This window comes from Geotrypetes seraphini, chromosome 6, assembly GCF_902459505.1.
Source record: "Geotrypetes seraphini chromosome 6, aGeoSer1.1, whole genome shotgun sequence".
In the NCBI taxonomy this organism is placed as follows: domain Eukaryota; kingdom Metazoa; phylum Chordata; class Amphibia; order Gymnophiona; family Dermophiidae; genus Geotrypetes; species Geotrypetes seraphini.
Window position 1 is genome coordinate 152,805,408 of NC_047089.1, and position 22,322 is coordinate 152,827,729.

Genomic DNA, 22,322 nt, shown 5'->3' on the forward strand with positions numbered 1-22,322 from the left:
TATGCAAGAATGGGACAAAAAAACCCAAAACCACCAATAAAAAAAACCTAACAAATACATGCCATCAACATCGACACAAGAGCAGAAAACAATTTAAATTTCAAGCTTTAATTGTTTATTGTGGGAGGCATTCCAGGGACATGGCAAAGTTAACTAACTAGCTCCAGAATTCAATATTAATTGATTAACTTTAGTTGGTTTAAACTGGTCTAATCTGGAGAGGATGATGGATTGGACAAGGACGGTAAAATGATTTTGATGGAAACAGGATCTGACTTTCCTCAGCATATGAAGGTTAAAGAAGCATTTTTTTACCAAGGAATTGAGGTGGTCGTTGAAGGACAGTGAAGAATCAATAATGATGCCCAGAACAATGCTTGAGAACTCAAGCTGTAGAGAGGAGCCAGAGGGCAGAGAGATGGAGGGGGTAGTTGGTCAAGTTTTGGACCAAGCCAAAGGAGTCTTGTTTTGGACTTGTTTAGTTTCATATGAACAGTGCGGGCCCAGGATTGGAGGTTCATTATACAGGAGGCTATGTTCTCAGGAAGGTTGGTGAGGTTCGAATCAATCTCGATGAGGACAAGGATGTCGTCAGCGTAAGTGTAAATTGTTTCAAGGGAGGATAGGTGGAGGAGTTTTAGGGAGGTCATATAAATGTTGAAGAGGATGGGGATAGAGGTGAACCTTGCGGGACTCCACATATCGGCTTCCAGGGGGAGGATGAGGTGCCATTCATGTTGACAGGGTAAGAACGAGAATGTAGGAATTTTGAGAACCAGTCTAGGACTGTGGAGTTAATGCCTATCTCAGAGAGTTGGTAAACGAGAATATCGTGGTTGACAACGTCAAAAGCGGCGGAAAGGTCGAATTGTAGGAGGACAGCAAACTTATTACGAGAATGGAGTTGTTGAACTTTTGAGATCAAGGAGGTCAGTAGGGATTCGGTGATGAAGTTGGGACGAAAGCCGTATTGGTAAGGAAGAAGAATAGAAAATCTTTCTAAGTATGATGAGAGTTGGGTAGATATGATAGATTCTAGCATCTTGGTTAAGAGAGGGATATTTGCTATTGGGCGATAGCTGGATGGTGTGGAGGGGTCTAGGTCAGATTTTTTCAATAGTGGGGTCAAGGCAATATGACCCATTTCTGGGGAAAAAAGGCCCGAATGTAGGGCGGAGTTTATGAGTTTGGTTTAACTGGTTGCAGTCAGAAATTAGGTAATCTATTTTCACATTAACTAGGCTGTTCTACAGAGGAAATTTGACTGAACACAGAGATTTCCAGCCAAAAATTATTTAAAATTAGGAAGCATCAGAGGCAGGTTTAATTTTAGTTAGATAGTGGCCCAATCTGGATAAAGTCAACTAGATAAGTCAACAACAAGAATAATATTGTCAAACATATCCAAATAACTGTATCTAAGACAAGTGGTACCTTATAGACCAGGGATCTCAAAGTCCCTCCTTGAAGGCCGCAATCCAGTTGGGTTTTCAGGATTTCCCCAATGAATATGCATTGAAAGCAGTGCATGCACATAGATCTCATGCATATTCATTGGGGAAATCCTGAAAACCCGACTGGATTGCAGCCCTCAAGGAGGGACTTTGAGACCCTGTTATAGACTAACCAATTTATTGAGGCATGAACAAATGTTTGGGAATCAGAGTCCTTTTTGTCATATGCATGAAGTGAAGTTCAAGACATGAGTACATAAAAGGAAGAAAGCCAATACAAACCCAAAGGAAAGAACCCCCCCCCCCCCCCCACAACAACCTTACATGAGAAAACCCAAGAAAAATAAAATAGGGGTGGATCAAAGAATTAAAACTATCTTTAATATTAATATATTGGAAGTCAATATGGGGACAAATAAATTTAGTACTAGATTCAAATGTTCCAATGTCATATGAGGCTATAATTTGTGGAACAATTTTACATGTGAAACCCACTCTAAATAAATATAAGAGTCATCTATTTATGATAATAACAGGTATAGCCATTCAATTGATTACAAGTAATTAGAAAAACCATGATAAAATTAATTATACATTTTGATGGGTGATGGGTGATGGGTGTACTACATACAGATACGAACGAATTAACGCAGAATGTAGGGGTTTTAGTGAGGTATTTAATAAAATTTGGAGCCCATTGACTAAATTTGTAAAAACATAATAATGTATTTTCATCATATCTCTTCTTTTCTTTGGTTTATTTATCTTTACACATCCAGGGGGGTGGGGGGTTGGAGGGAGGGGAATAAATATTGATAGTAATATTTGGGTAACTTTATTCTTTATTTGTATTGTATATTAGGATATATTTTGATATTATTATATGCAGGAAAATGAAATTATTGAATGATATTTATGTTACCTGTATAGATAATAGTAGAATATGTGGAATATCTTTTGTTCTTTCATTTGTATGACACTGTTTTTGATTAAAAACCAATAAAGAAAAAAAAAAAATCCCCCACAAAAACTATCTTTAATGAAAAAGCATTTTAGAGCATTTTCAATACCTGTGGCATTTTCAACACCTGCTGAAACAAGGCCCCATGTTGGGTCTTTTAAAACGGATGCTTTTTCCTTAAAAAGAGTTTTTATTCTTGAGTGCTGGAATTTCTTTGGTTTACCCCTATTTTGTTTTTACATAAAAGGAAGAACCAGCAAGTGAGCATTTCAACCTTCCAGGACACTAGTTGCCATTGCCATACTCCTTCAAAAGAACTTCAGTTGGAAACTCGTGTTAAACTGTTGAATTAAAAGCATCGAAAGCTCGACACCATCACACAAGGCATGAATAGAGATAATGGATTCGTAGCATACTACAGGTTTGAATGAATTTAACTGCTCTGAGATTATTCTTTTTCTCTCACTCACTGCAGCTGTCAATTAAATGAACTATGAAGCAATTATCCCCCCCCTTTCCACACCCTGCCTTGTATTTTCTATTACTGTATTTATCTCTGCATCCCTCCTTTCTGCCATGCATCTTCTTTACATGTACTCATATCCTTAACTTCACTTTATATATCTAAGTTGACTCTGGTACTTGGAAGTTCATACCTCAGATTGTTTAAGACACTTTTAGGTAAGGTTTTTAACTTTATATTATTTATTGATATTTCACTTCTTAAGCACACAGGAGGAAATTCTGTATCGGCTACCTATAGTTAGGCGGTGGTAGGCATCTGAAACACGCCTATCAGCGCCTGGGCCAATCAAGCCTTAGACTTAGTGGGGATGGGCGGACACGCTATGCCTAAGGCCTGATTGGTCCAGGCTTCTAGAGCCTGGGCCAATCAGGCCTTAGGCTTCGGCGGGATGGGCCGGGAAGGGGCGGGCCCGCCTCATTTTGACGAGGCGGGCCTGCCGGCTGGACGGGCAAGACCCGTCTGGCCAAAAGAAAAGGTTAGTTTGGTGGGGGGGAGGTTTGGGGGCTGTTAGCGCGGGGGGGGGGGAGAGTGCGTCTTCGGGCAGGAGGGATTGGGCACCCTCCTGCCAGTGATCGATATTGTCGGGGGGGCATCTTCTGGCAGGAGGGTTTGGGCACCCTCCTGCCAGCGATCGGTAGTGTCGGGGGGGGGGCATCTTCTGGCAGGAGGGTTTGGGCACCCTCCTGCCAGCGATCGGTAGTGTCGGGGGGGGGCATCTTATGGCAGGAGGGTTTGGGCACCCTCCTGCCAGCGATCGGACAGGTGGCCGCGGCCCGCTATACTTATAGTGGCAGAGAGATCCCTTGCCGCAATAAGTATAGCGGCCGCGTCTACTTACAATGTAGACCAGCATTTTGTTGGCCTACATTGTAAGCGTCTCTTCCTCTACTACCGTGTTTCCACGATGGTAAGACACTGTCTTATTTTTTTTGGAAGGCCAAAATATGCTCTAGGGCTTATTTTCGGGGGGATGCCTTATTTACCCTTTCAATGTCTTTCCACCCTCCCTCCACTCCGGCCCAGCCCAGTATGAAATATTTCCTTTTGTTTCCCTCCCCTCTCTCTTCTCCTCCCTCACCCACGAGTCCTGCATCTGGCCCTCTCCCTTCTACCTGCACCTGGCAACATCCCCCTGCTCCGCGGCTCTCTTCAGCAACTCGTAAGCAGCGGTGATCAAGACAAGCTGCCGACATCGAGGCCTTCCCTCTACGAGTCCCGCCTTTGTGGAAAAAGGAAGTTGAAACAAGCGGGACTCGCAGAGGGTAGGCCCCGACATCAGAAGCTTGTGTCGATCGCTGCTGCTGAGTTGCCGAAGAGAGCCGCGGAGCAGGGGATGTGGCCGGAAGCAGGTAGAAGGGAGAGGGAGATAGGAAGGCTGTAGATCTCCGGAGCATGACACCGACCCCGGCCAGGATGATTTCTTTTTCAGGCATGCAACTTACAAGTCCGGCGTCTCGGCGGGAAATAGCCATGCTGAGCAGTGAGCTCAGCACTACACAGATGAAAGCCTTGTTTGCTGATTGGTCCGGCGGCACGGCCGCCGGACCAATCAGCAAGCAAGGCTTTCATCTGTGTATGTGCTGAGCTCACTGCTCAGCATGGCTATTTCCCGCCGCGACGCCGGACTTGTAAGTTGCATTCCTGCGTGACACACTACCGGAGCCACGGCAAAGGTGGAAAAGAGCCACATGCGGCTCTGGAGCCGCGGGTTGCCGACCCCCGCGGTAGACGGAGGGACCACACGGAGTCACCCACCGTACCACCCGATTCGGGTAAGCGCAGGTATCGGTGGGTGGCTTATTTGCGGGGGGGGTGCCTTATTTTACAATTTTTTCTAAAAAGGGGGGCTGTCTTATTTGATGGCCCTGCCTTATCATCGGGGAAACACGGTAGGGAGACGCGTAGGGCCGCCTAGGTTTGCCTAAGGCCCGCCTAAGGCCCTTAGGCAAGCTTAGGCGTCTTGCAGGTCTCCCTAGGCTCCCAGAGGCGCCTTCAATATAGGCGGCCTGCCTGGGGAGCATTTTTTTTAAAAACGTGCATCCCGATTGGCTGATTAGACAGCTGTAGGACGCCTACAGCTGCCTAAAATCGGGACGCACTTTGGAGAATCAGGGCCTGAGTGTTCAAAAAATGTGAAAACACAAACATATTTTGAAAGGCTTCAGGGTCCCAACATAGATCATGTTTCGTTTCCTACTTCAGGGAACCTGAATAAACATTTCAGCTCTCTCACTTAAAAGTCTCCCTGCTTGTTTGGAGACATTTTAAAACAATTTTTGAAATTTTATAAAGCTTTGTATTCTTCCGAGCCTTATTCAAATAAAAAACTTGAGGGGTTAGAGTTTTTAAGTTCTATTACGGGACCAAAAATTCCCGATCGTATGAAAGGAAATCTTGAGGCGCCTATATCACTGAAAGAATTACAAACAGCGTTGAAGTCCCTTAGAGTTCGATCCACTCCAGGTGGTGATGGCTTCACTGTAGAGCAGGGCTGCCCAAGTCCAGTCCTTGAGATCTACTGGCAGGCCAAGTTTTCAGGATATCCACAATGAATATGCATGAGAGAGATTTGCATACCAAGAAGGCAGTGCAGACAAATCTCTCTCATGCATGTTCATTGTGGATATCCTGAAAACCTGGCCTGCCAGTAGATCTCGAGGATTGGACTTGGGCAGCCCTGCTGTAGAGTTTTATAAATCATTTCAAATTACCCTTTTGCCTCATCTTTTAAATTTATATCAGGCTCAACTAACTAAAGGTTGCATATCAGGTACTATGGCAGAATCTCTAACTATTGTTTTACCGAAGTCAAATAAAGATCCCATGTTGGTTTCAAATTACAGGCCTATTTCTTTGATAAATGTAGATGGTAAACTTCGGGCTAAGTTATTGGCTTTACGTCTGGCCAAGGCTCTCCCTTATATTATTGGTATGCACCAAATGGGGTTCTTTGCTCAAAGACATTCTTCAAATAACACCAGATTGGCTTTACACATGTTAAATTTAACAAAAGCCATGGAAGATCCAGCCTTCTCTGTGTCCTTGGATGCAGAGAAGGGTTCTGATTGGGTGGAATGGACCTTCATGTATCAAGCAATGGATTGGTTTGGTATTGGTTCAGGATTTATACAAATGATTCAAACCTTATATAGTTCCCCTTCTGCCAGATTACATATTAATAATACTTTTTCTGAACATTTTCGTCTGGAGAGGGGAGTTAGACAAGGATGTCCATTATCTCCTTTGTTTTTTGACACTGTATTGGAACCCTTGTTATTAGCTATTCAGCAAGCGGAGGAGATACAGGGTATTCTTTATGCAGGTCGGGAATATAAGGTCTCTGCATATGCAGATGACATTTTGCTTCATTTGAGGAATCCTGAGTCTACCATTCCACATTTATTACATTTGATTGATAGATTTGGAAAATTTTCTGGTTATAAAATAAACTGGAGTAAATCAGAGGTTCTTCTGCTAAACGTTTACTATCCAAAAGGATTATTTGATTCATTCCCTTTTCTTTGGAAGTAAGAGGGTATAAAATATTTAGGCATTTGGATTCAGAAAACGTTGGAAGAAATGATGAAGATAAATGAAAGATCCTTATTGCTGAATGTTGTCATTAGAGCGAGAGCAGGAACCATCAACAAAAATGGAGGAAGCATCAGGGAGAGGTTGGAGGACAAGTCAGGGCGGGGGGAAGTGTCTTAGTGTATCAGAGAGACACAGGAATGATCAGGAAGAAGGGAATCTTGTTCACCTTTGAGGCCCAAAAGACCGTTTAAAAGTAGGGTGGGGCCGTAAATCGGGGCAGAATATCTGATGGTGAGATTGGGATTAGAAAGAAGGCACTAAGGCGCTGAGCAGACATGTGCTGGGTATGAATGTTACGAAGGAGGGCTTGGACATCGTGAGAAGTATGAAGGGTAGTGGGGTCACAGAAATGTGTGAGCAAAGGAACACATTACATATAAAAAAAACCAAGAAGAGGAGAGCAGAAAGGACTACAGAGTGAAACTGAAAGAAGCCAAGAGAGAGATACGTTTGGCGAAGGCACAGGCGGAAGAACAAATGGCTAAAAATGTAAAAAAGGGAGATAAAAATTTTTTCAGATATATTAGTGAAAGGAGGAAGATAAAAAATGGAATTGCTAGGCTAAAAGATGCTGGGAACAAATATGTGGAGAGTGATGAGGAGAAAGCAAATGTGCTAAACAAATACTTCTGTTCTGTGTTCACAGAAGAAAATCCTGGAGAAGGACCGAGATTGTCTGGCAAAGTTACACGAGAAAATGGAGTAGATTCTGTGCCGTTCACGGAGGAGGGTGTTTATGAGCAACTTGAAAAACTGAAGGTGGACAAAGCGATGGGACCAGACGGGATCCATCCCAGGATACTAAGGGAGCTCAGAGAGGTTCTGGCGAGTCCTACTAAAGACTTGTTCAACAAATCTCTGGAGACGGGAGTGATTCCTGGGGATTGGAGGAGAGCGGATGTGGTCCCTATTCATAAAAGTGGTCACAGGGATGAAGCAGGAAACTACAGGCCGGTGAGCCTCACTTCAGTTGTTGGAAAAATAATGGAAGTGTTGCTGAAAGAAAGGATAGTGTACTTCCTTGAATCTAATGGGTTACAGGATCCGAGGCAACATGGCTTTACAAAAGGTAAATCGTGCCAAACGAACCTGATTGAATTTTTATGATTGGGTGACCAGAGAGCTGGATCGAGGACATATGCTAGATGTAATTTACTTGGATTTCAGCAAAGCCTTTGATACAGTTCCTCATAGGAGGCTGTTGAACAAACTTGAAGGGCTGAAGTTAGGACCCAAAGTGGTGAATTGGGTCAGAAACTGGCTGTCGGACAGACGCCAGAGGGTGGTGGTTAATGGAAGTCGCTCGAAGGAAGGAAAGGTGACTAGTGGAGTCCCTCAGGGTTCGGTGCTGGGGCCAATCCTGTTCAATATGTATGTAAGTGACATTGCTGAAGGGTTAGTAGGAAAAGTGTGCCTTTTTGCAGATGATACCAAGATTTGTAACAGAGTAGACACCGAAGAGGGAGTGGAAAATATGAAAAAGGATCTGCAAAAGTTAGAGGAATGGTCTAATGCCTGGCAACTAAAATTCAATGCAAAGAAATGCAGAGTAATGCATTTGGGGATTAATAATAGGAAGGAACCGTATATGCTGGGAGGAGAGAAGCTGATATGCACGGACGGGGAGAGGGACCTTGGGGTGATAGTGTCCGAAGATCTAAAGGCGAACAAACAGTGTGACAAGGCAGTGGCTGCTGCCAGAAGGATTCTGGGCTGTATAAAGAGAGGCGTAGTCAGTAGAAGGAAGAAGGTGTTGATGCCCCTGTACAGGTCATTGGTGAGGCCCCACTTGGAGTATTGTGTTCAGTTTTGGAGACCGTATCTGGCGAAAGACGTAAGAAGACTTGAGGCGGTCCAGAGGAGGGCGACGAAAATGATAAGAGGCTTGCGCCAGAAGACGTATGAGGAGAGACTGGAAGCCCTGAATATGTATACCCTAGAGGAAAGGAGAGACAGGGGAGATATGATTCAGACGTTCAAATGCTTAAAGGGTATTAACGTAGAACAAAATCTTTTCCAGAGAAAGGAAAATGGTAAAACCAGAGGACATAATTTGAGGTTGAGGGGTGGTAGATTCAGGGGCAATGTTAGGAAATTCTACTTTACGGAGAGGGTGGTGGATGCCTGGAATGCGCTCCCGAGAGAGGTGGTGGAGAGTAAAACTGTGACTGAGTTCAAAGAAGCGTGGGATGAACACAGAAGATTTAGAATCAGAAAATAATATTAAAGATTGAACTAGGCCAGTTACTGGGCAGACTTGTACGGTCTGTGTCTGTGCATGGCCGTTTGGAGGAGGATGGGCAGGGGAGGGCTTCAATGGCTGGGAGGGTGTAGATGGGCTGGAGTAAGTCTTAACAGAGATTTCGGCAGTTGGAACCCAAGCACAGTACCGGGTAAAGCTTTGGATTCTCGCCCAGAAATAGCTAAGAAGAAAAAAAAAAAAAATTTAAATTGAATCAGGTTGGGCAGACTGGATGGACCATTTGGGTCTTTATCTGCCGTCATCTACTATGGTGGGGGAAGAGTCCAGATGGTTAAAATGATGATTTTGCATGTGGTTTGCTACCAAATGGGTATACAGTGGTGCCTCGCATAACGGCCGCCTCGCACAGCGGACGCTGCGCACAACGAACTTTATGTCGTGATCCGTATAACGTACTTCGTTTCACACAACGAAGTCGCCCGAGCTGCATCCTTCCGGGGTTCCTGCGGGGTTGGATCGCAGCGGGGTTGGTCGAGGGTAGTCTCCTTCTCCTTACCTGCCCTGTCGCAGCACACAGCCGAACGGAAATCTTCCCGATGTCAGCGCTGACATCGGAGGGAGGGCTTAAGCAAAGCCCTCCCTTCCTCCGACGTCAGCGCTGACATCAGGAAGACTTCCGGTCGGCTGTGTGCGGCTGCGGCAGGGCAGGTAGGAAGAAGGCAATGGCGAACGAAAGAGGGGGGAGGGGGCGGTCCGCCCCGAAGAATGTGCACAGCTGGTCAGGTCCCCCGATCGACCGACAACAGGCCCGGCCGACAAACCTCCCTGCCCTGTAGCCGCGAATCTAAATTACCTCTTACAGCAGCTTCAATAATCCAGCTGCTGTAAGAAGGTAATTTAGATTCGCGGCTACAGGACAGGGAGATTTGTCCGACCGGGCCTGTTCTGTTGTCGGTCGGGTGCAAAAGCGCCACAAAGGTGGAGGCAGGGAGGGAGGAAAGGTGGAGTGGAGAAGAAAAGACGCTTAAGGGGGGAGAAGGCCGCTGAAAGCACATGTTGGAGCAGGGGATGAGAGGGAGGGAGAGAAGGGGAAATATTGGACAAGGGCAGAAGGGATGCTAAATCATAGGGTGACAGGCAGAGAGAACAACAGGAAAAAGAGTGGAAGCAATCTTGAACCCTGAGGGTGAGGGCAGAGAGAGGTGGTGAGATGATTGATCATGGGGAGAGGGACAAAAGGGAATAGAGATGGGATAGGAAGATAGTGGAAGTAAAAGGACAGGGAGATGTATGTTTTTAGATGTATCTAAATAAAAATAATAACAAAAAATTTATCTTTTTTATGTCATCTTAGCATATTTTATGCTGCAGAACGAATTATTTTTTTTTACATGTATTCCTATGGTAAAACGCGTTTCACATAACGAACGTTTCACATAACAAACTTGCTCCTGGAACCAATTAAGTTCGTTGTGTGAGGCACCACTGTATTACCAGTTTATTTTCAGGGGTCCTTTTATAAGAATTTAAATAGTATTCTTACTAAATTTATTTGGTTGGATAAAAATGCAAGAATTGCTTTAGTATCTTTACAAAAACCGATTACAGAGGGTGAGGTAAATTTTCCCAACTTTTATAGGTACCATCAAGCCTATATAATGCGTCAGGGTATATATTGGATCTTTCCCGAGCTCATGGAACATCTTCTGGACTGGTTACATCTGGAATGGCATCTTATGTCCCCAATGCGACTATTTCATATTTTGAGTATCAAATTACCTAGATTCGCAAAGGACAATTGTATTCTTTTGGACACATGGAAAACATTGAAATTTATAAATAAATTAACAGATGTTCCCATAATGAAATCTACTTTTCAGTCCTTATGGCTAAACTCTAAGATTCGAGTATGCGATGCTGGGATCTCCTGGAAGAATTGGATGCAGGCAGGTGTTCGTACACTAGATGATGTTATATCTAGTGGGAAACTGCTTGATTTTTCACAACTGCAACATTCATTTGGTATTTTAAAGTCTCAAAATTATAGATGGTTGCAGTTGAAACAGGCCATTCAGAGTGGGTTCCCTGAATGGCAAAACTTGAAAACTTATTATAGCTTGCAGATTCTATGCAACCAGACAGATTTATTAGGGCATCAGGCTGCCAGTTGGTATAAATTAATTTCTGAATTTTTGAATAAGAAACCAAAAAATAGTCTTAGAGACAGTTGGAGCATTGAGAATAAGCAATATATTTCTGCATCTCGATGGCCACGAATTTGGACTTGGAAGTTGAAATGTACAGCGTCAGCATCTATGAAACAAACTTGGTTTTTCTTGTTGCTTAGGATTTTTTGGACCCCTGTTTGTTTAAATAAGTTAGACAGTTCTATATCTAATAGATGCTGGCATTGTCATTTGGACTTTGGATCATCTGTTGTTTTATTGTCCACTGATACTTAATTTTTGGAAGTCGATAGGGTGCCAAATTAATGATGTACTTGGGCCATTGTTACCACTGACATATGAAACTATTATTTGTGGTACTCTATTACACATTAATCTACCTTTGGATCGCAATAAAAGCCACCTTTTCTTAATAATGATGGAAATAGCCATCCAGATGATAACACGTAACTGGAAGAGTTATGATCGACTTAATCACACTTTCTGGTGGGCAAACTTATGTTCCAGTCACAAGTATGAAAGAATGAACGCGGAATGTTTGGGATATAGTAATTTATTTAAAAGGGTGTACATGACTGTATTTGTCATGTACTTTTCCTTTTATATGATTTTTTTACACATCCAGGGTGGGTGGGTGGGAGGAGGGGAACGTATTATTGATGGCTTTACTCAATTTATATATATTACTGAATTTAAATATGTACTTATACTATTATTGGTTGTGGGGAGGAGGGGGGAGAAAATGATTGTTTTTTGAATTATTAGAGTATTTAAAGTGCGTTTACTGAAGTATTCATGTTTAAATTATTTGTATTGCACTGTTAATATTTGAAAATTAATAAAGATTGATTTTAAAAAAGTATCTGTTTGTTTTAAGCGTCTCTTCTGCTGAAATGCATCAAAGCAGCTGTTAGCATTTCAGTAGAAGAGATGCTTATAACAGAAACCTTTGAGTGAATTCAAATGTTAATTCAAGTTCCCTGAAGCAGGAATGAAACATGGTTCATGTTGGGATACTGAAGCCTTTCAAGATATGTTTGTGTTTTTACATTTTTTGAACACTCAAGATTTAAAGTTGTTTATATAAAATGAGATTTGATATATGCATATATATGTGATGATTAGGTGGTGAGACTTATTTTGAGGCTTAGTCCCTAAGTGATCTTCAAGTCTCTGAGCATATATTATTTTTTGTATTATTTGAAGATCATTTGTCCTCAATCATAAGTTGCATGAAAATTTTCCCTGCGTATTTTTGTGACTTACCCCCTCTTTTACGAAACTACGATAACAGTTTCTAGCATGGGGAGCCATGCTGAATGGCCCGCGCTGCTCCCGATGCTCATAGGAACTCAATGAGCGTTGGGAACTGTGCAAGCCATTCAGCGCGGCTCCCCCTGCTAGAAATTGCTATCGCAGTTTCATAAAAGGAGGCCTTAATCATTAAAAAGTAAGTAGTCAGCTGATTCAGTGGCTCAGTTGTAAACACTGTGTAAAAAAGACAAAAATGTTACCATGAGTTCAGTGACTGACTGGGTATGTCAGTAGAAGGAATACTCTACACATGCTTTATACACTTCTCTTAAGCATTCACTGCTTCCTACTGTATAAGAAAGGATACATGATCAGATGAATTTTTAATCTAACCTACTTCAGGAATTATGTTTTATTATGCTCTTATTCAACCTACCTATTTCTTGTCCAAGAGAGGAGTTTAGTATTGCACCAGCAGACATAACTACGGCACAACGACCAAAACCCTGTGGATATAATTTATTGAGAGGAATTTGTGGAACGTGTTTATCCCATCCAAGAGTAGAAAAGGGTGATTCTTTCCCATCCAGTGTTTTTACATTAACCCTCTCCTTCATCTCACACAACAACTGTTTTGAAGTCAGCTTTTTGGAGTTCTTCTTGCCTCTGAAGCGAACCCCATGCTTGTTGATGCTCACATAATCCTTCATAGCTTTTTGAAGTCGAGGGTTCAGCATTTTAGAAGAAATATCCCCCCTCCAAAGCCTGTAAAGAAAGGATTTTGACATAGATGAATAGAGCCCATCCCAGTCATCAAACTCCTCTTGCTCTAGGATTCTCTTGTGCTTGGTCCTTTTCTTGATTTTTTTCTGATGTGATGGAGATACATCCTCATGCCAGCTGTTCTGTTCCATGGAGATTAACTGATGAATACTGTTGCTCTGTGACTGAGGCTGATCAGCAGCAAATAGATAGTCTCCATCACTCTGAAAAAAGGATTTTTTCAATTTTTGGGCTACCTTGGAAGAATAAATTTCTTCATTTTCAAAATCATCCTCTAGCTCGGTCCATTCTTTAAGGCTACCAGGACCCGATCTGAATGATTCGAAAAGATCTCTATTCAGAAGTACCTCATTGCTTCCTATGGTTTCAGAAAATGATGGCTCATGCATGGCTCCCATTATGACTCTTTGTTGACGCTGAACCGGCAGCAGCCTTTTAGTCTCGATGTATGGGAAAGGGCTTGGAACCGATTCTGTTGTGTTGCTGTCTGTAAAATAGATGAAGATTACTAAGAAAAGGAGACCCCAAGCAAAGATACCAAACAACATTACTTGTTTCCATTGCTTCAGATTTGGTTTCATGGCTCTGCTTATCCAAGTTACTTAAGGATTTGAAGTCCTGGGGCAGTGAAGCGAGACCTGGAAATGATAAAAACATCAATGATAAATCATCTAGCAATTCTGAATAGAAAGATTATTAATTGTGATTACAATCCTCTGAAAAAGTAATAGCACAGCAATTTCCAAGCATTGCTCCCTAAACATGGCAATTGTGAGAAATTTATGAAGATCAAATACTATAAGCTTTTTGCAGGGGGAAATTTCCATTTGTGCAGACTCCATAGGTTAGGTGTCTTGACATTTTGAATATCAGGTCTCTAAGGAGCCCTTTTACTAAGCTGTGCTAAAAATTGTCCAGTGCTATCCCTAGCGTGGTCTTACTGGTGTGCTGAGGCCACTTTTTAGTGGGCAGTAAAATGGCTCCATTTTCCATTATTTCCACTAATGGCCAGGCACTAATTTCCCCATTAGTGTGTGGCCATTAGTGTGTGAGCGCTTACCGATGCCTATTTTCTAGGTGGTAAGGGCTCATGCGATAATCAAGCACTAGTTAGTTAGTGCATGGCAATGTAGCTGCGCTAATTAATGCAGTACATGGCTACTCTCTGCCCCCCAGACATGCCTTCAGTGCTAAAAAGTATAATCTGTTTTGGTTTTTTTTTTTTTAGTATATGGGAGCACATGCCAATCTCAAAACTATCCCGGGATGTCTGAGCGCACTCCACATAGAGCCTATTCTATAAACTGCACCCTACCAATCCCTAAGTTAAGAGAGAAATGCCATTTAAGAGTTCTTTTAAAAAAGATTTCCAGGTGTCTAAAAAACAGCACCAGAATTGTGCCTCTGGAGACGTATACTGGCACCTAATACCACTGTAGGTGTGGCTAACACCATAAGTAGTATTAGGCACCGGTAGGTACTTCGATAGGCGCAACTCACATCACAAGACAGGCACTGAAAATGTAAGCCTTGAAAACGCTGGCCTACATTTCTGGCACCTACCTTTGCCAGAGGCGCAATTCTCTGAACAGCGCCATCATGTGATTGATACACAACTGTCGGATGCTTTTAAGACGGCCGCTGACAATGGCATCATTTAGAGAATCCGGGCCATAGTGCTTACCACAGCTTAGTAAAAGTGCCTCTAAAAATTTTATTCTATTTTTTTCCCCAAGAAAAGTTAAAAACCGCACTAATACTTTAGGGTCCCTTTCCTTAAATGGGATAAAGTTTTACAGTTATGATGCAGTAACTGGAAGGCCTCTGCGTTAACAGTTGGGGACATGCTCAAAATCTGCCCATGCAGTTACCACATAGTATATACACTCACTGCAAATTAAGTTCAGTACTGACAATATGGTTCTAATCTAATCTTGGCTTTGTATACCGAGACTTCAATCCAGGAAAGCTCGTCTCGGTTTACAATAATTAATGTAGGCTAAAAAGGACTAAGAGAAGGGAAATCGAAAAGGAGTTAGTTACCAAAATGCTTAGTGAACAGGATAGTTTTCAAAGACTTACGAAAAAAAAGAAAGGGAGGTGGAACTTCAAAAAGAGTGGAGATTATTCCAGAGTTGAGGAAACTTAAAAAACAAAGAGTGACCAAAGATCTTAGCTCCTTTGATACCTTTACTAGAAGGACAGGATAGTTTGAGTTGTTGGTCACCCCTTGCAAAAGAGAATCTATAAAGATTCCAAGATAAAAGGACTAGAGGAGTGAAAATGCCATGAAGAATTTTAAAGATGACACAAGCACATTTGAACTGGACTCTGAAATACACAGGGAGCCAATGAAGATTATGAAGCAATGGTGTCACATGATCAAACTTATGCTTCCCGAAAATCAATTTAGCAGCAGTGTTCTGGACCAATTGTAGTCTAGAAAAGCAGGTTTTTGTAATACTAAGATAAATGACATTACAATAGTCAAGATGAGATAAAATGATTGACTGAACTAGGATGGAGAAGTGATGTTGATGAAAAAGGTGTCTAACCTTCCTCAATTGAAAAAAAACATTTCTTAATCACAGAATTGATCTGATCCTTGAAAGAAAGCGAGGAATCAAAAAAGACTCCCAGAATCTTGGCAGAAAACTCCATCTGCAAGGAGGATCCAGAAGCTAGTGTCACAGAGCTAGGCAGATAGTCCAATTTATCTTATCTGTTGAAGTGATGCTAAGTTATGTGTGTTACCTGCTGCATTGACAGTAAGTTATTATGCTTTAACTTCAAGGCACAGTCCATACCCATTCTCCACCATATTTCATGCTATGCAGATAACTAGGAATTAAAACACACTAATGGGGTAATTCTATACAATACATGCTAATGTGTACCCCCACCCCCATTATATGAGGTCTTACATTATTCTTACCTACATGTATATCTTCAATAATATGTAGTGGGCAGATGGGTATAAACATGGTGGTATCTGGATGAAGCATGGTTAGGGCACATGATTACATGGCACAATTTATAGAGTACTGCAAAGTGCGTGTTTATCATTGGAACTTGGGTGCAAGCATTTATACCAACCCTATAGTCAGCTTAAGTGCTCATGCCTAACTGCGTATATACCCTATTAAACAAGTATTCTATAAAGGAAAGTAGGCATCTACTTCCCTTTATAGAATATACACTAATCATGCACACTGCAATAGAACCATCCTTAAGTGTTAAGCAGTTGCATTAAAGGTTTACAGTTCTCAGAAGGTAATAATATATGCTAGTTTCCAAGTTAAATACTTAAAATACTTTAGTATACATGCCACTCAGACCCTGATGCTCAACAGTTTTCCATGCTGGTAAGACTCACTAAATCAATGCTACTGGCATGGAACATCTGCCTCCGATGCTCAAAATGGTTCTTGGGGGCTGTTACTGATCTTCGTAGCAGCCATAGAGAATCCTATGCAAATGCATTACAAAGAGCTTATTAGTATTTAAATGAGCTCTCCTTGTGATGCACAGAAGGGAATGCCCCCCCCCCTTTTGTAGGGCATAATTTTCCAGCCAAAAGCTGCACCTATTTTTTAACTTCTACAAACAGCTTCTCCCCTGCCTGCAATCAACTGAGTGGCACTGGAGCCGAGATCAGCTGAGCTGACGGGGAGAAGAAAAGAGCTATGATGAGTTTAGCCAGCACCGAGTATTTTTCTCTTCCCAGAAGAGTCATAATTGCAAAATGTGTATGTGTTATCACTATAACAGGTTACTCAACTTGTGTGAAAGGTATGTACTTAGCATACCTTAAGATGTTGATATTCAAAGCGATTTAACCAGCTAGAAATTACTGTTTGGAGTCAATTGGCCTCTCAGGCAATGTGTTAAAATGGTTTCAGGGTTTTTTTGAGTAAACAATCATATCAAGTCTATAGTGATAATAAACAATCCTGCAGCTGGGTAAATTCTTGCGGAGTTCCGCAGGGCTCTCCTCTATCCCCTACATTGTTTAACATTTACCTTGCCTCATTTGGAAACTTACTGCAAAGCTTAAAAGTTAAATTTTACATCTATGTAGACGACATCACTATAGTTATTCCCCTTACAACCCTGACTTCTAAGACAAAGAATCACTTGTCATTCATTTTAAAGCAATCAAATTATAGATGACCGAATTCAAACTGAAACTCAACTCAGACAAAAAAAAATTTTTCTTGGCAAGCCCGAATGATAAAATTAAAGCCTCATTGATTTTCTTGAATGGTCAGGTCTTTCCTATTGACTATTTCTTAAAAATTCTGGGAGTGACTCTGGACCGACACCTTACTCTAAATGTACACACGTATTTATTGGTTAGAAAATACTTCTCAACATTATGGAAACTCAGAACCATCAAACTATATTTTGACGCAGTATCATTTCGCTTATTGGTTCAATCTTCCATCATAAGCATGCTTGATTATTGCAACATCATTTATTTGGGAACCTTTCCTAATGTTGTTTACCATAAATGTTTTCTTTACCTTTTTTAAAATTGTATTTCTTTCCCTTCTCCTTCCCCTTACATTCCATGTTTGTCTCAAGTATTTTGTTTTCGTTTTTTATATGAAATTGTCAGTCTCCCCCTATTAACTTTTGTAATGATTATATTATGTACATCGCTTAGAATGTTGAATAAGCGATTAATCAAATATTGAATAAACTTGGAAACTTGGAACCTTCCAAAAAAAAAACCCTTCAAAACTCCAAGTTATTCAAAATTCAGCAGTTCGACTGATTTTTGGGCTGAAAAAATGGGAACACATAAGTTCCTATTATCAAAAACTTCATTGGATGCCCCTGGAAGCACGAGTTTTGTTTAAATTTTTTTAAATCTTTGTTATAAATCAATATTTGGTCTGGCACATATGTACTTGGCTTCTCAATTTAATCTGGATAGTTCTATTAGGCTCACACGTAGAATTCATATGTTCACCTATCCGACAATAAAGGCCTGCCGCTACAAAAGATTCCTGGACAGACCTCTTGCCTTCCAGGCAAGTAAATGGAACGATTGGCTGGGTAACATTATCATGCATTCCTCATCCTACTTCAGTTTTAGAAAATCAGTAAAAATTAATTTGTTTAATCGATTTATAACCTAAGAATTTTTAAAGTTTTTTTTCACTTCTTCCATTCTGTAAGCTTGTAATCGATGACTTTGTATTGTGACCATTTCACTGATTGTCTAGCACCTCTTGTTGTAAACCACTTTGAACTGTCGTGGCTTTGGCGGTGTACAAGAATAAAATTATTATTATTATTATTCTGGACGGATAAAGTCACTAGTACAGGGTTATCCACCAATCAATAGCAGCACTTAAAGCTAAACTGAAAGCCAGTTATTTTGTGATTGGTTTGAGGACAGAGTCAGCAATTATGCAGTTAAGTGCTGATATATCTATGTTAAATGGCCAAATCGGACCACATAAAAGCCAGTGTTGCTTAAGCCAGTGATCTTCAATCCAAAGCCAATGGTGGCCCCGGAGACCTCCGAGGTGGCCTCCATTATTCTGATTTTTTTTCTGCTACTTTACCTCTCTACCAAGGCTTAGGACAGAAAGTGGATGGGGCTGGGTGGAAAAGATGCATGCTTGAAGGACAAGGCATTTCCCATGAGACAAAGGAGAATGCATTTGGAAATGGCCACAACCTTGAGGACACCCCTCCCCCAATGAAGTTTGAAGATGGGGATTGATGTCATTGGTACACACTGGTCAGCAATGTTGTGGGCCTGCATGAGAAGATATTTGGCAGTTCTTCTACTCACTAGAATCCAAAGTGACCCTGGCTTAATTAATGAAGACCGCTGGCTTAGGCAGTTAATATATTCAACAATCACTTAACCCAGTTAATATATTCAACAATCACTTAACCCCCCCTAAGAGAGAGCCTGCTGTATGAACCTGGATATTCAAATCACACCTAACCTCATAAGAGAGAGCCTGCTGTAAGAACCTGGACATTCAATGCTGGTGCTCGAACACAGACCTGTATTAATATCCAACACTAAAACATTGTTGGTGGTTTAAAAATAGGGAATGACATGGGGATAAAATTTCTCAATCCCCACAGGAACTCAATTTCCCCGTCCTGTCTCTGCGAGTTTTGTCAGTGTTCCTGTCCCATTCCTGTAAGCTCTGCCTTAACCGCATAAGACTTGATGATGATAAAGTGTTTGAGTGTTTAAAGTGCAGATGAGGACTGAGCTTGCAGGAATGGGAAAGGGATAGGAAAAGAATTTGCTGGGCTGGGCCAGGAAAATGAGTTCCCGGGGAGACAGAGAAAAAGTCCTCGTGTCATTCTCTATTAAAAAAAAAAAAACCCTCTGCTCACTGCCACCAGCTGAATATCTACCTCCAAATTTATTTCCCTATCAACTTCTGCACCAGCTGCAACACACACATATGTTAAATGAAAGGACTTGTTTTGCTTGAGTTATTGTATTTCTTATTTTTGTGTCAAAAGTAAGAGAAATCCTTTTTCCAGTTAGTTACCACCACTTATGTGTACAGAAAGAAGTTTCAAGTTTTTATTTGTATTTGATGAATCACTTATTCAAGTTACTAAGCGATTTACAACTTCGTAAAACAGGTTTATATAAGTAAGCAAAATAACTTAAAACTAACAGTTTAGAGACAAACACGAAACGTGAAGGATAGAGGGGTAAAGTTACATCTTCATAGCTTAAGAAAATAGACAAAACAAGGAAAAAACAATGGGATGGGTAAATAAAACTGCACCATAATATCTTCATCTAGAAGAGAGAAAGTTAAAGATTGAACGTGTCTTTAAAGAGGTAACTTTTTAGAAGTTTTTTGAATTGGCTAAGGTATTTTTCTTCTCTAATATACTGTTGGGGGGGCCATTACTGAGAACATGTCATGTCTTCTAGTGCCTATGATTTTCAGTGATGGGACCATTAGGAGTTTTTGGGCCGTCAATCGAACAACATTGGCTGCCAATTGTATTGTGGCATAAATTCAAGATCCTTATCTTAGCTTAATAGGCATTTGGTACAGGAAAACCCTTTTATTTAAACTCTTCTCCTTCCCTATCACCCTACAAGAAACCTTCAACCCTTGCAGGGCAATTAGCTGACAGTGTCCCACCCATCGATATTTATGGCTTGACTCTTCTGGTCATATTGCTTTTGTTATGTGTTGCTCCCTCACTCTGGAACTCTTCCACAAGAAATCAAAGAAATTCCTTGTAGGAATTTTCAGGTAGGACTATCTTGCATCTTGAGTGAAATGGTGTTGTGACCATGTTAGTCCACTTTCCAAGGTAACACATAGAAATAAAACAAAAGAAATAAGGCAATACCTTTTTTATCCCCTCCTTTACTAATGCGGTAATTGCTCCGACACTCATGGGAATTCTATGAGCATTGGAGCAGTTACCGCCACTGCCAGCACTAAAATCCATGCTACGTGTTAGTAAAGGAGGGGGTTATTGGCCTAACTCAATGCATTTCATGATGAGCTTTCAAAGGTAATCCTTCTTCTTCAGATTTGATCTGATCTGAAGAAAGGTTACCTTCAAAAGCTCAGAGCAACAAAAAAGGAAGGAGGGGTCCAACCTTATCTGCAGAAAAAACCAACCAGGAACAAACAAAAACCAACTGCAGATGTGTACAAGATGCAGGCAGAATTTATTGTGACAAATATAAATTTATAAAAACCTTTTTCCCAAATAAGGGATCCGACATGGTCCGTGTTTCGGACAAACCTTCGTCAGGGGTCCAATATGCAAAAAGGTTTGAAAAATATGCCACAAAAAATATGGAATAAAAAATCATAAACCAAAAGGTCCAATGTGCCGAGAATCGCCAACTCCTGTAAAGGAGAAGAGGCCCAGTTTCTCCAATCTCTCACTGTACAGCAACTCCTCCAGCCCCTTAACCATTTTAGTCGCTCTTCTCTGGACCCTTTCGAGTAATATTGTGCCCCTCTTCATGTACGGCAACCAGTGATAGCTGGGCTGCCTCCCACAGTCTGAATATCTGGCCAATTATAGCAGCATCACTAGGGAGTTTGCATATGCAAACAGCATTATATGCACCTAGAAGTGGTGATTTTTTTCCTGCTGTTTACAGGTGTAAATGACAGATTTTAGAAATCCAAATATTTGTGGTGAACTGATTTTACAAAAAGACCTTGCAGTTATAGCAAAGCCTTTTGTAAAATAGCAGTACTGAACACAGTGGCATAGAGATGGGGGGGGGTATGGGGGGGGGTGTGGACCACTCTAGGCACTATCTTGGTGGGGGCACCAAAATCTCTTTTCCTCTCCACTGATCACTGGTTCAGCTGCTGCCTCTGCACCCAGAGACTGCGAGATCAAATCCCGGTGCTGCTCCTTGTGACCCTGGGCAAGTCACTTAATCCCCCAATACCCACTGCTTTGAATGTAGGTTTGAAATGCCAAAGTGACAAAAAGATGGTATACAAGTCCCCATTCCCTTTCCCTGCCTCTTCAATGACAGTGAGCAGCATCTCCTACCTGCTGCTCAAGCCGCCCTCAGCTCTCCTTCTGACATCACTTCCTGGTTGTGGGACCAGGAAGTGACATCAGAGGAAGAGCTGAGGCTGGTGCAAGCAGCAAGCAGGAGATGCAGCTTGCTGATGGTGAAGATTTGAAGAGGTACGGGGGTGGGGGGGGGGGGGTGGAGAGTTGGGGAAACACAGTATGGTGATGCAGGGTGCCACTACCCAGGACGCCTCTTTTCCTCACTACACTGCTGACTGAACACGCCCCAAAATGGAGGCCTCAATTTCTAAATCAATGGCCTATACATATTGGGGCTTATCGTCCAGCAAACAGCTAGAAAATGTTTACCTAAACCTTGATAATCCTGGAATCAGTTTAATTCGTGTTCTTCACGATTTCCTTGTCTATTCTCTTCCGTTTGCTTGTGATTGATTTTAAGACTAACCTCATTTTCAAGACCAAGCAGCTTCTCCATTTAAAAGAGAATTCAATAACCCAGGATGAGGAAAACAACAATAACCTGAAATATGTCAAAAAGAGTGAAAACTGCTGAAGGCAGGGAATAAAAAAAAATCTGTCAGTACCCAGTCTGCTAAACAAAGCTTATTGATTTGCTTTACAGTGTCTCTCATAAAGCAATCGATATTTGACTCACCATTCACTTCTCTGTTTATTTTTTTCTGGTAAGAAAATCTTTTATTCCAAAAGAACAAAAATACCCCAAAACGCTGACACAAATCCTTCCTTCTATAAAATCTATATAATAAAGGGCAGCAAAACTTACCACAGATATCTATGACCTTTAGTTCAGAAACACTACAGTAAA

The 22,322-nt window shown here is 41.5% G+C and overlaps 1 protein-coding gene across 1 annotated transcript in view; it reads right to left on the reverse strand.

Annotated features, from left to right (window-relative positions):
- Positions 1-22,322, reverse strand: part of ST6GAL2 (ST6 beta-galactoside alpha-2,6-sialyltransferase 2) — a 207,100-nt gene that overhangs the window by 44,862 nt on the left and 139,916 nt on the right. Inside the window, exon 2 of the mRNA XM_033947763.1 lies at positions 12,615-13,599. Coding sequence (XP_033803654.1) covers positions 12,615-13,542 — 928 coding nt within the window. The 5' untranslated portion in view covers positions 13,543-13,599. The remainder of the gene's footprint in view (positions 1-12,614; positions 13,600-22,322) is intronic.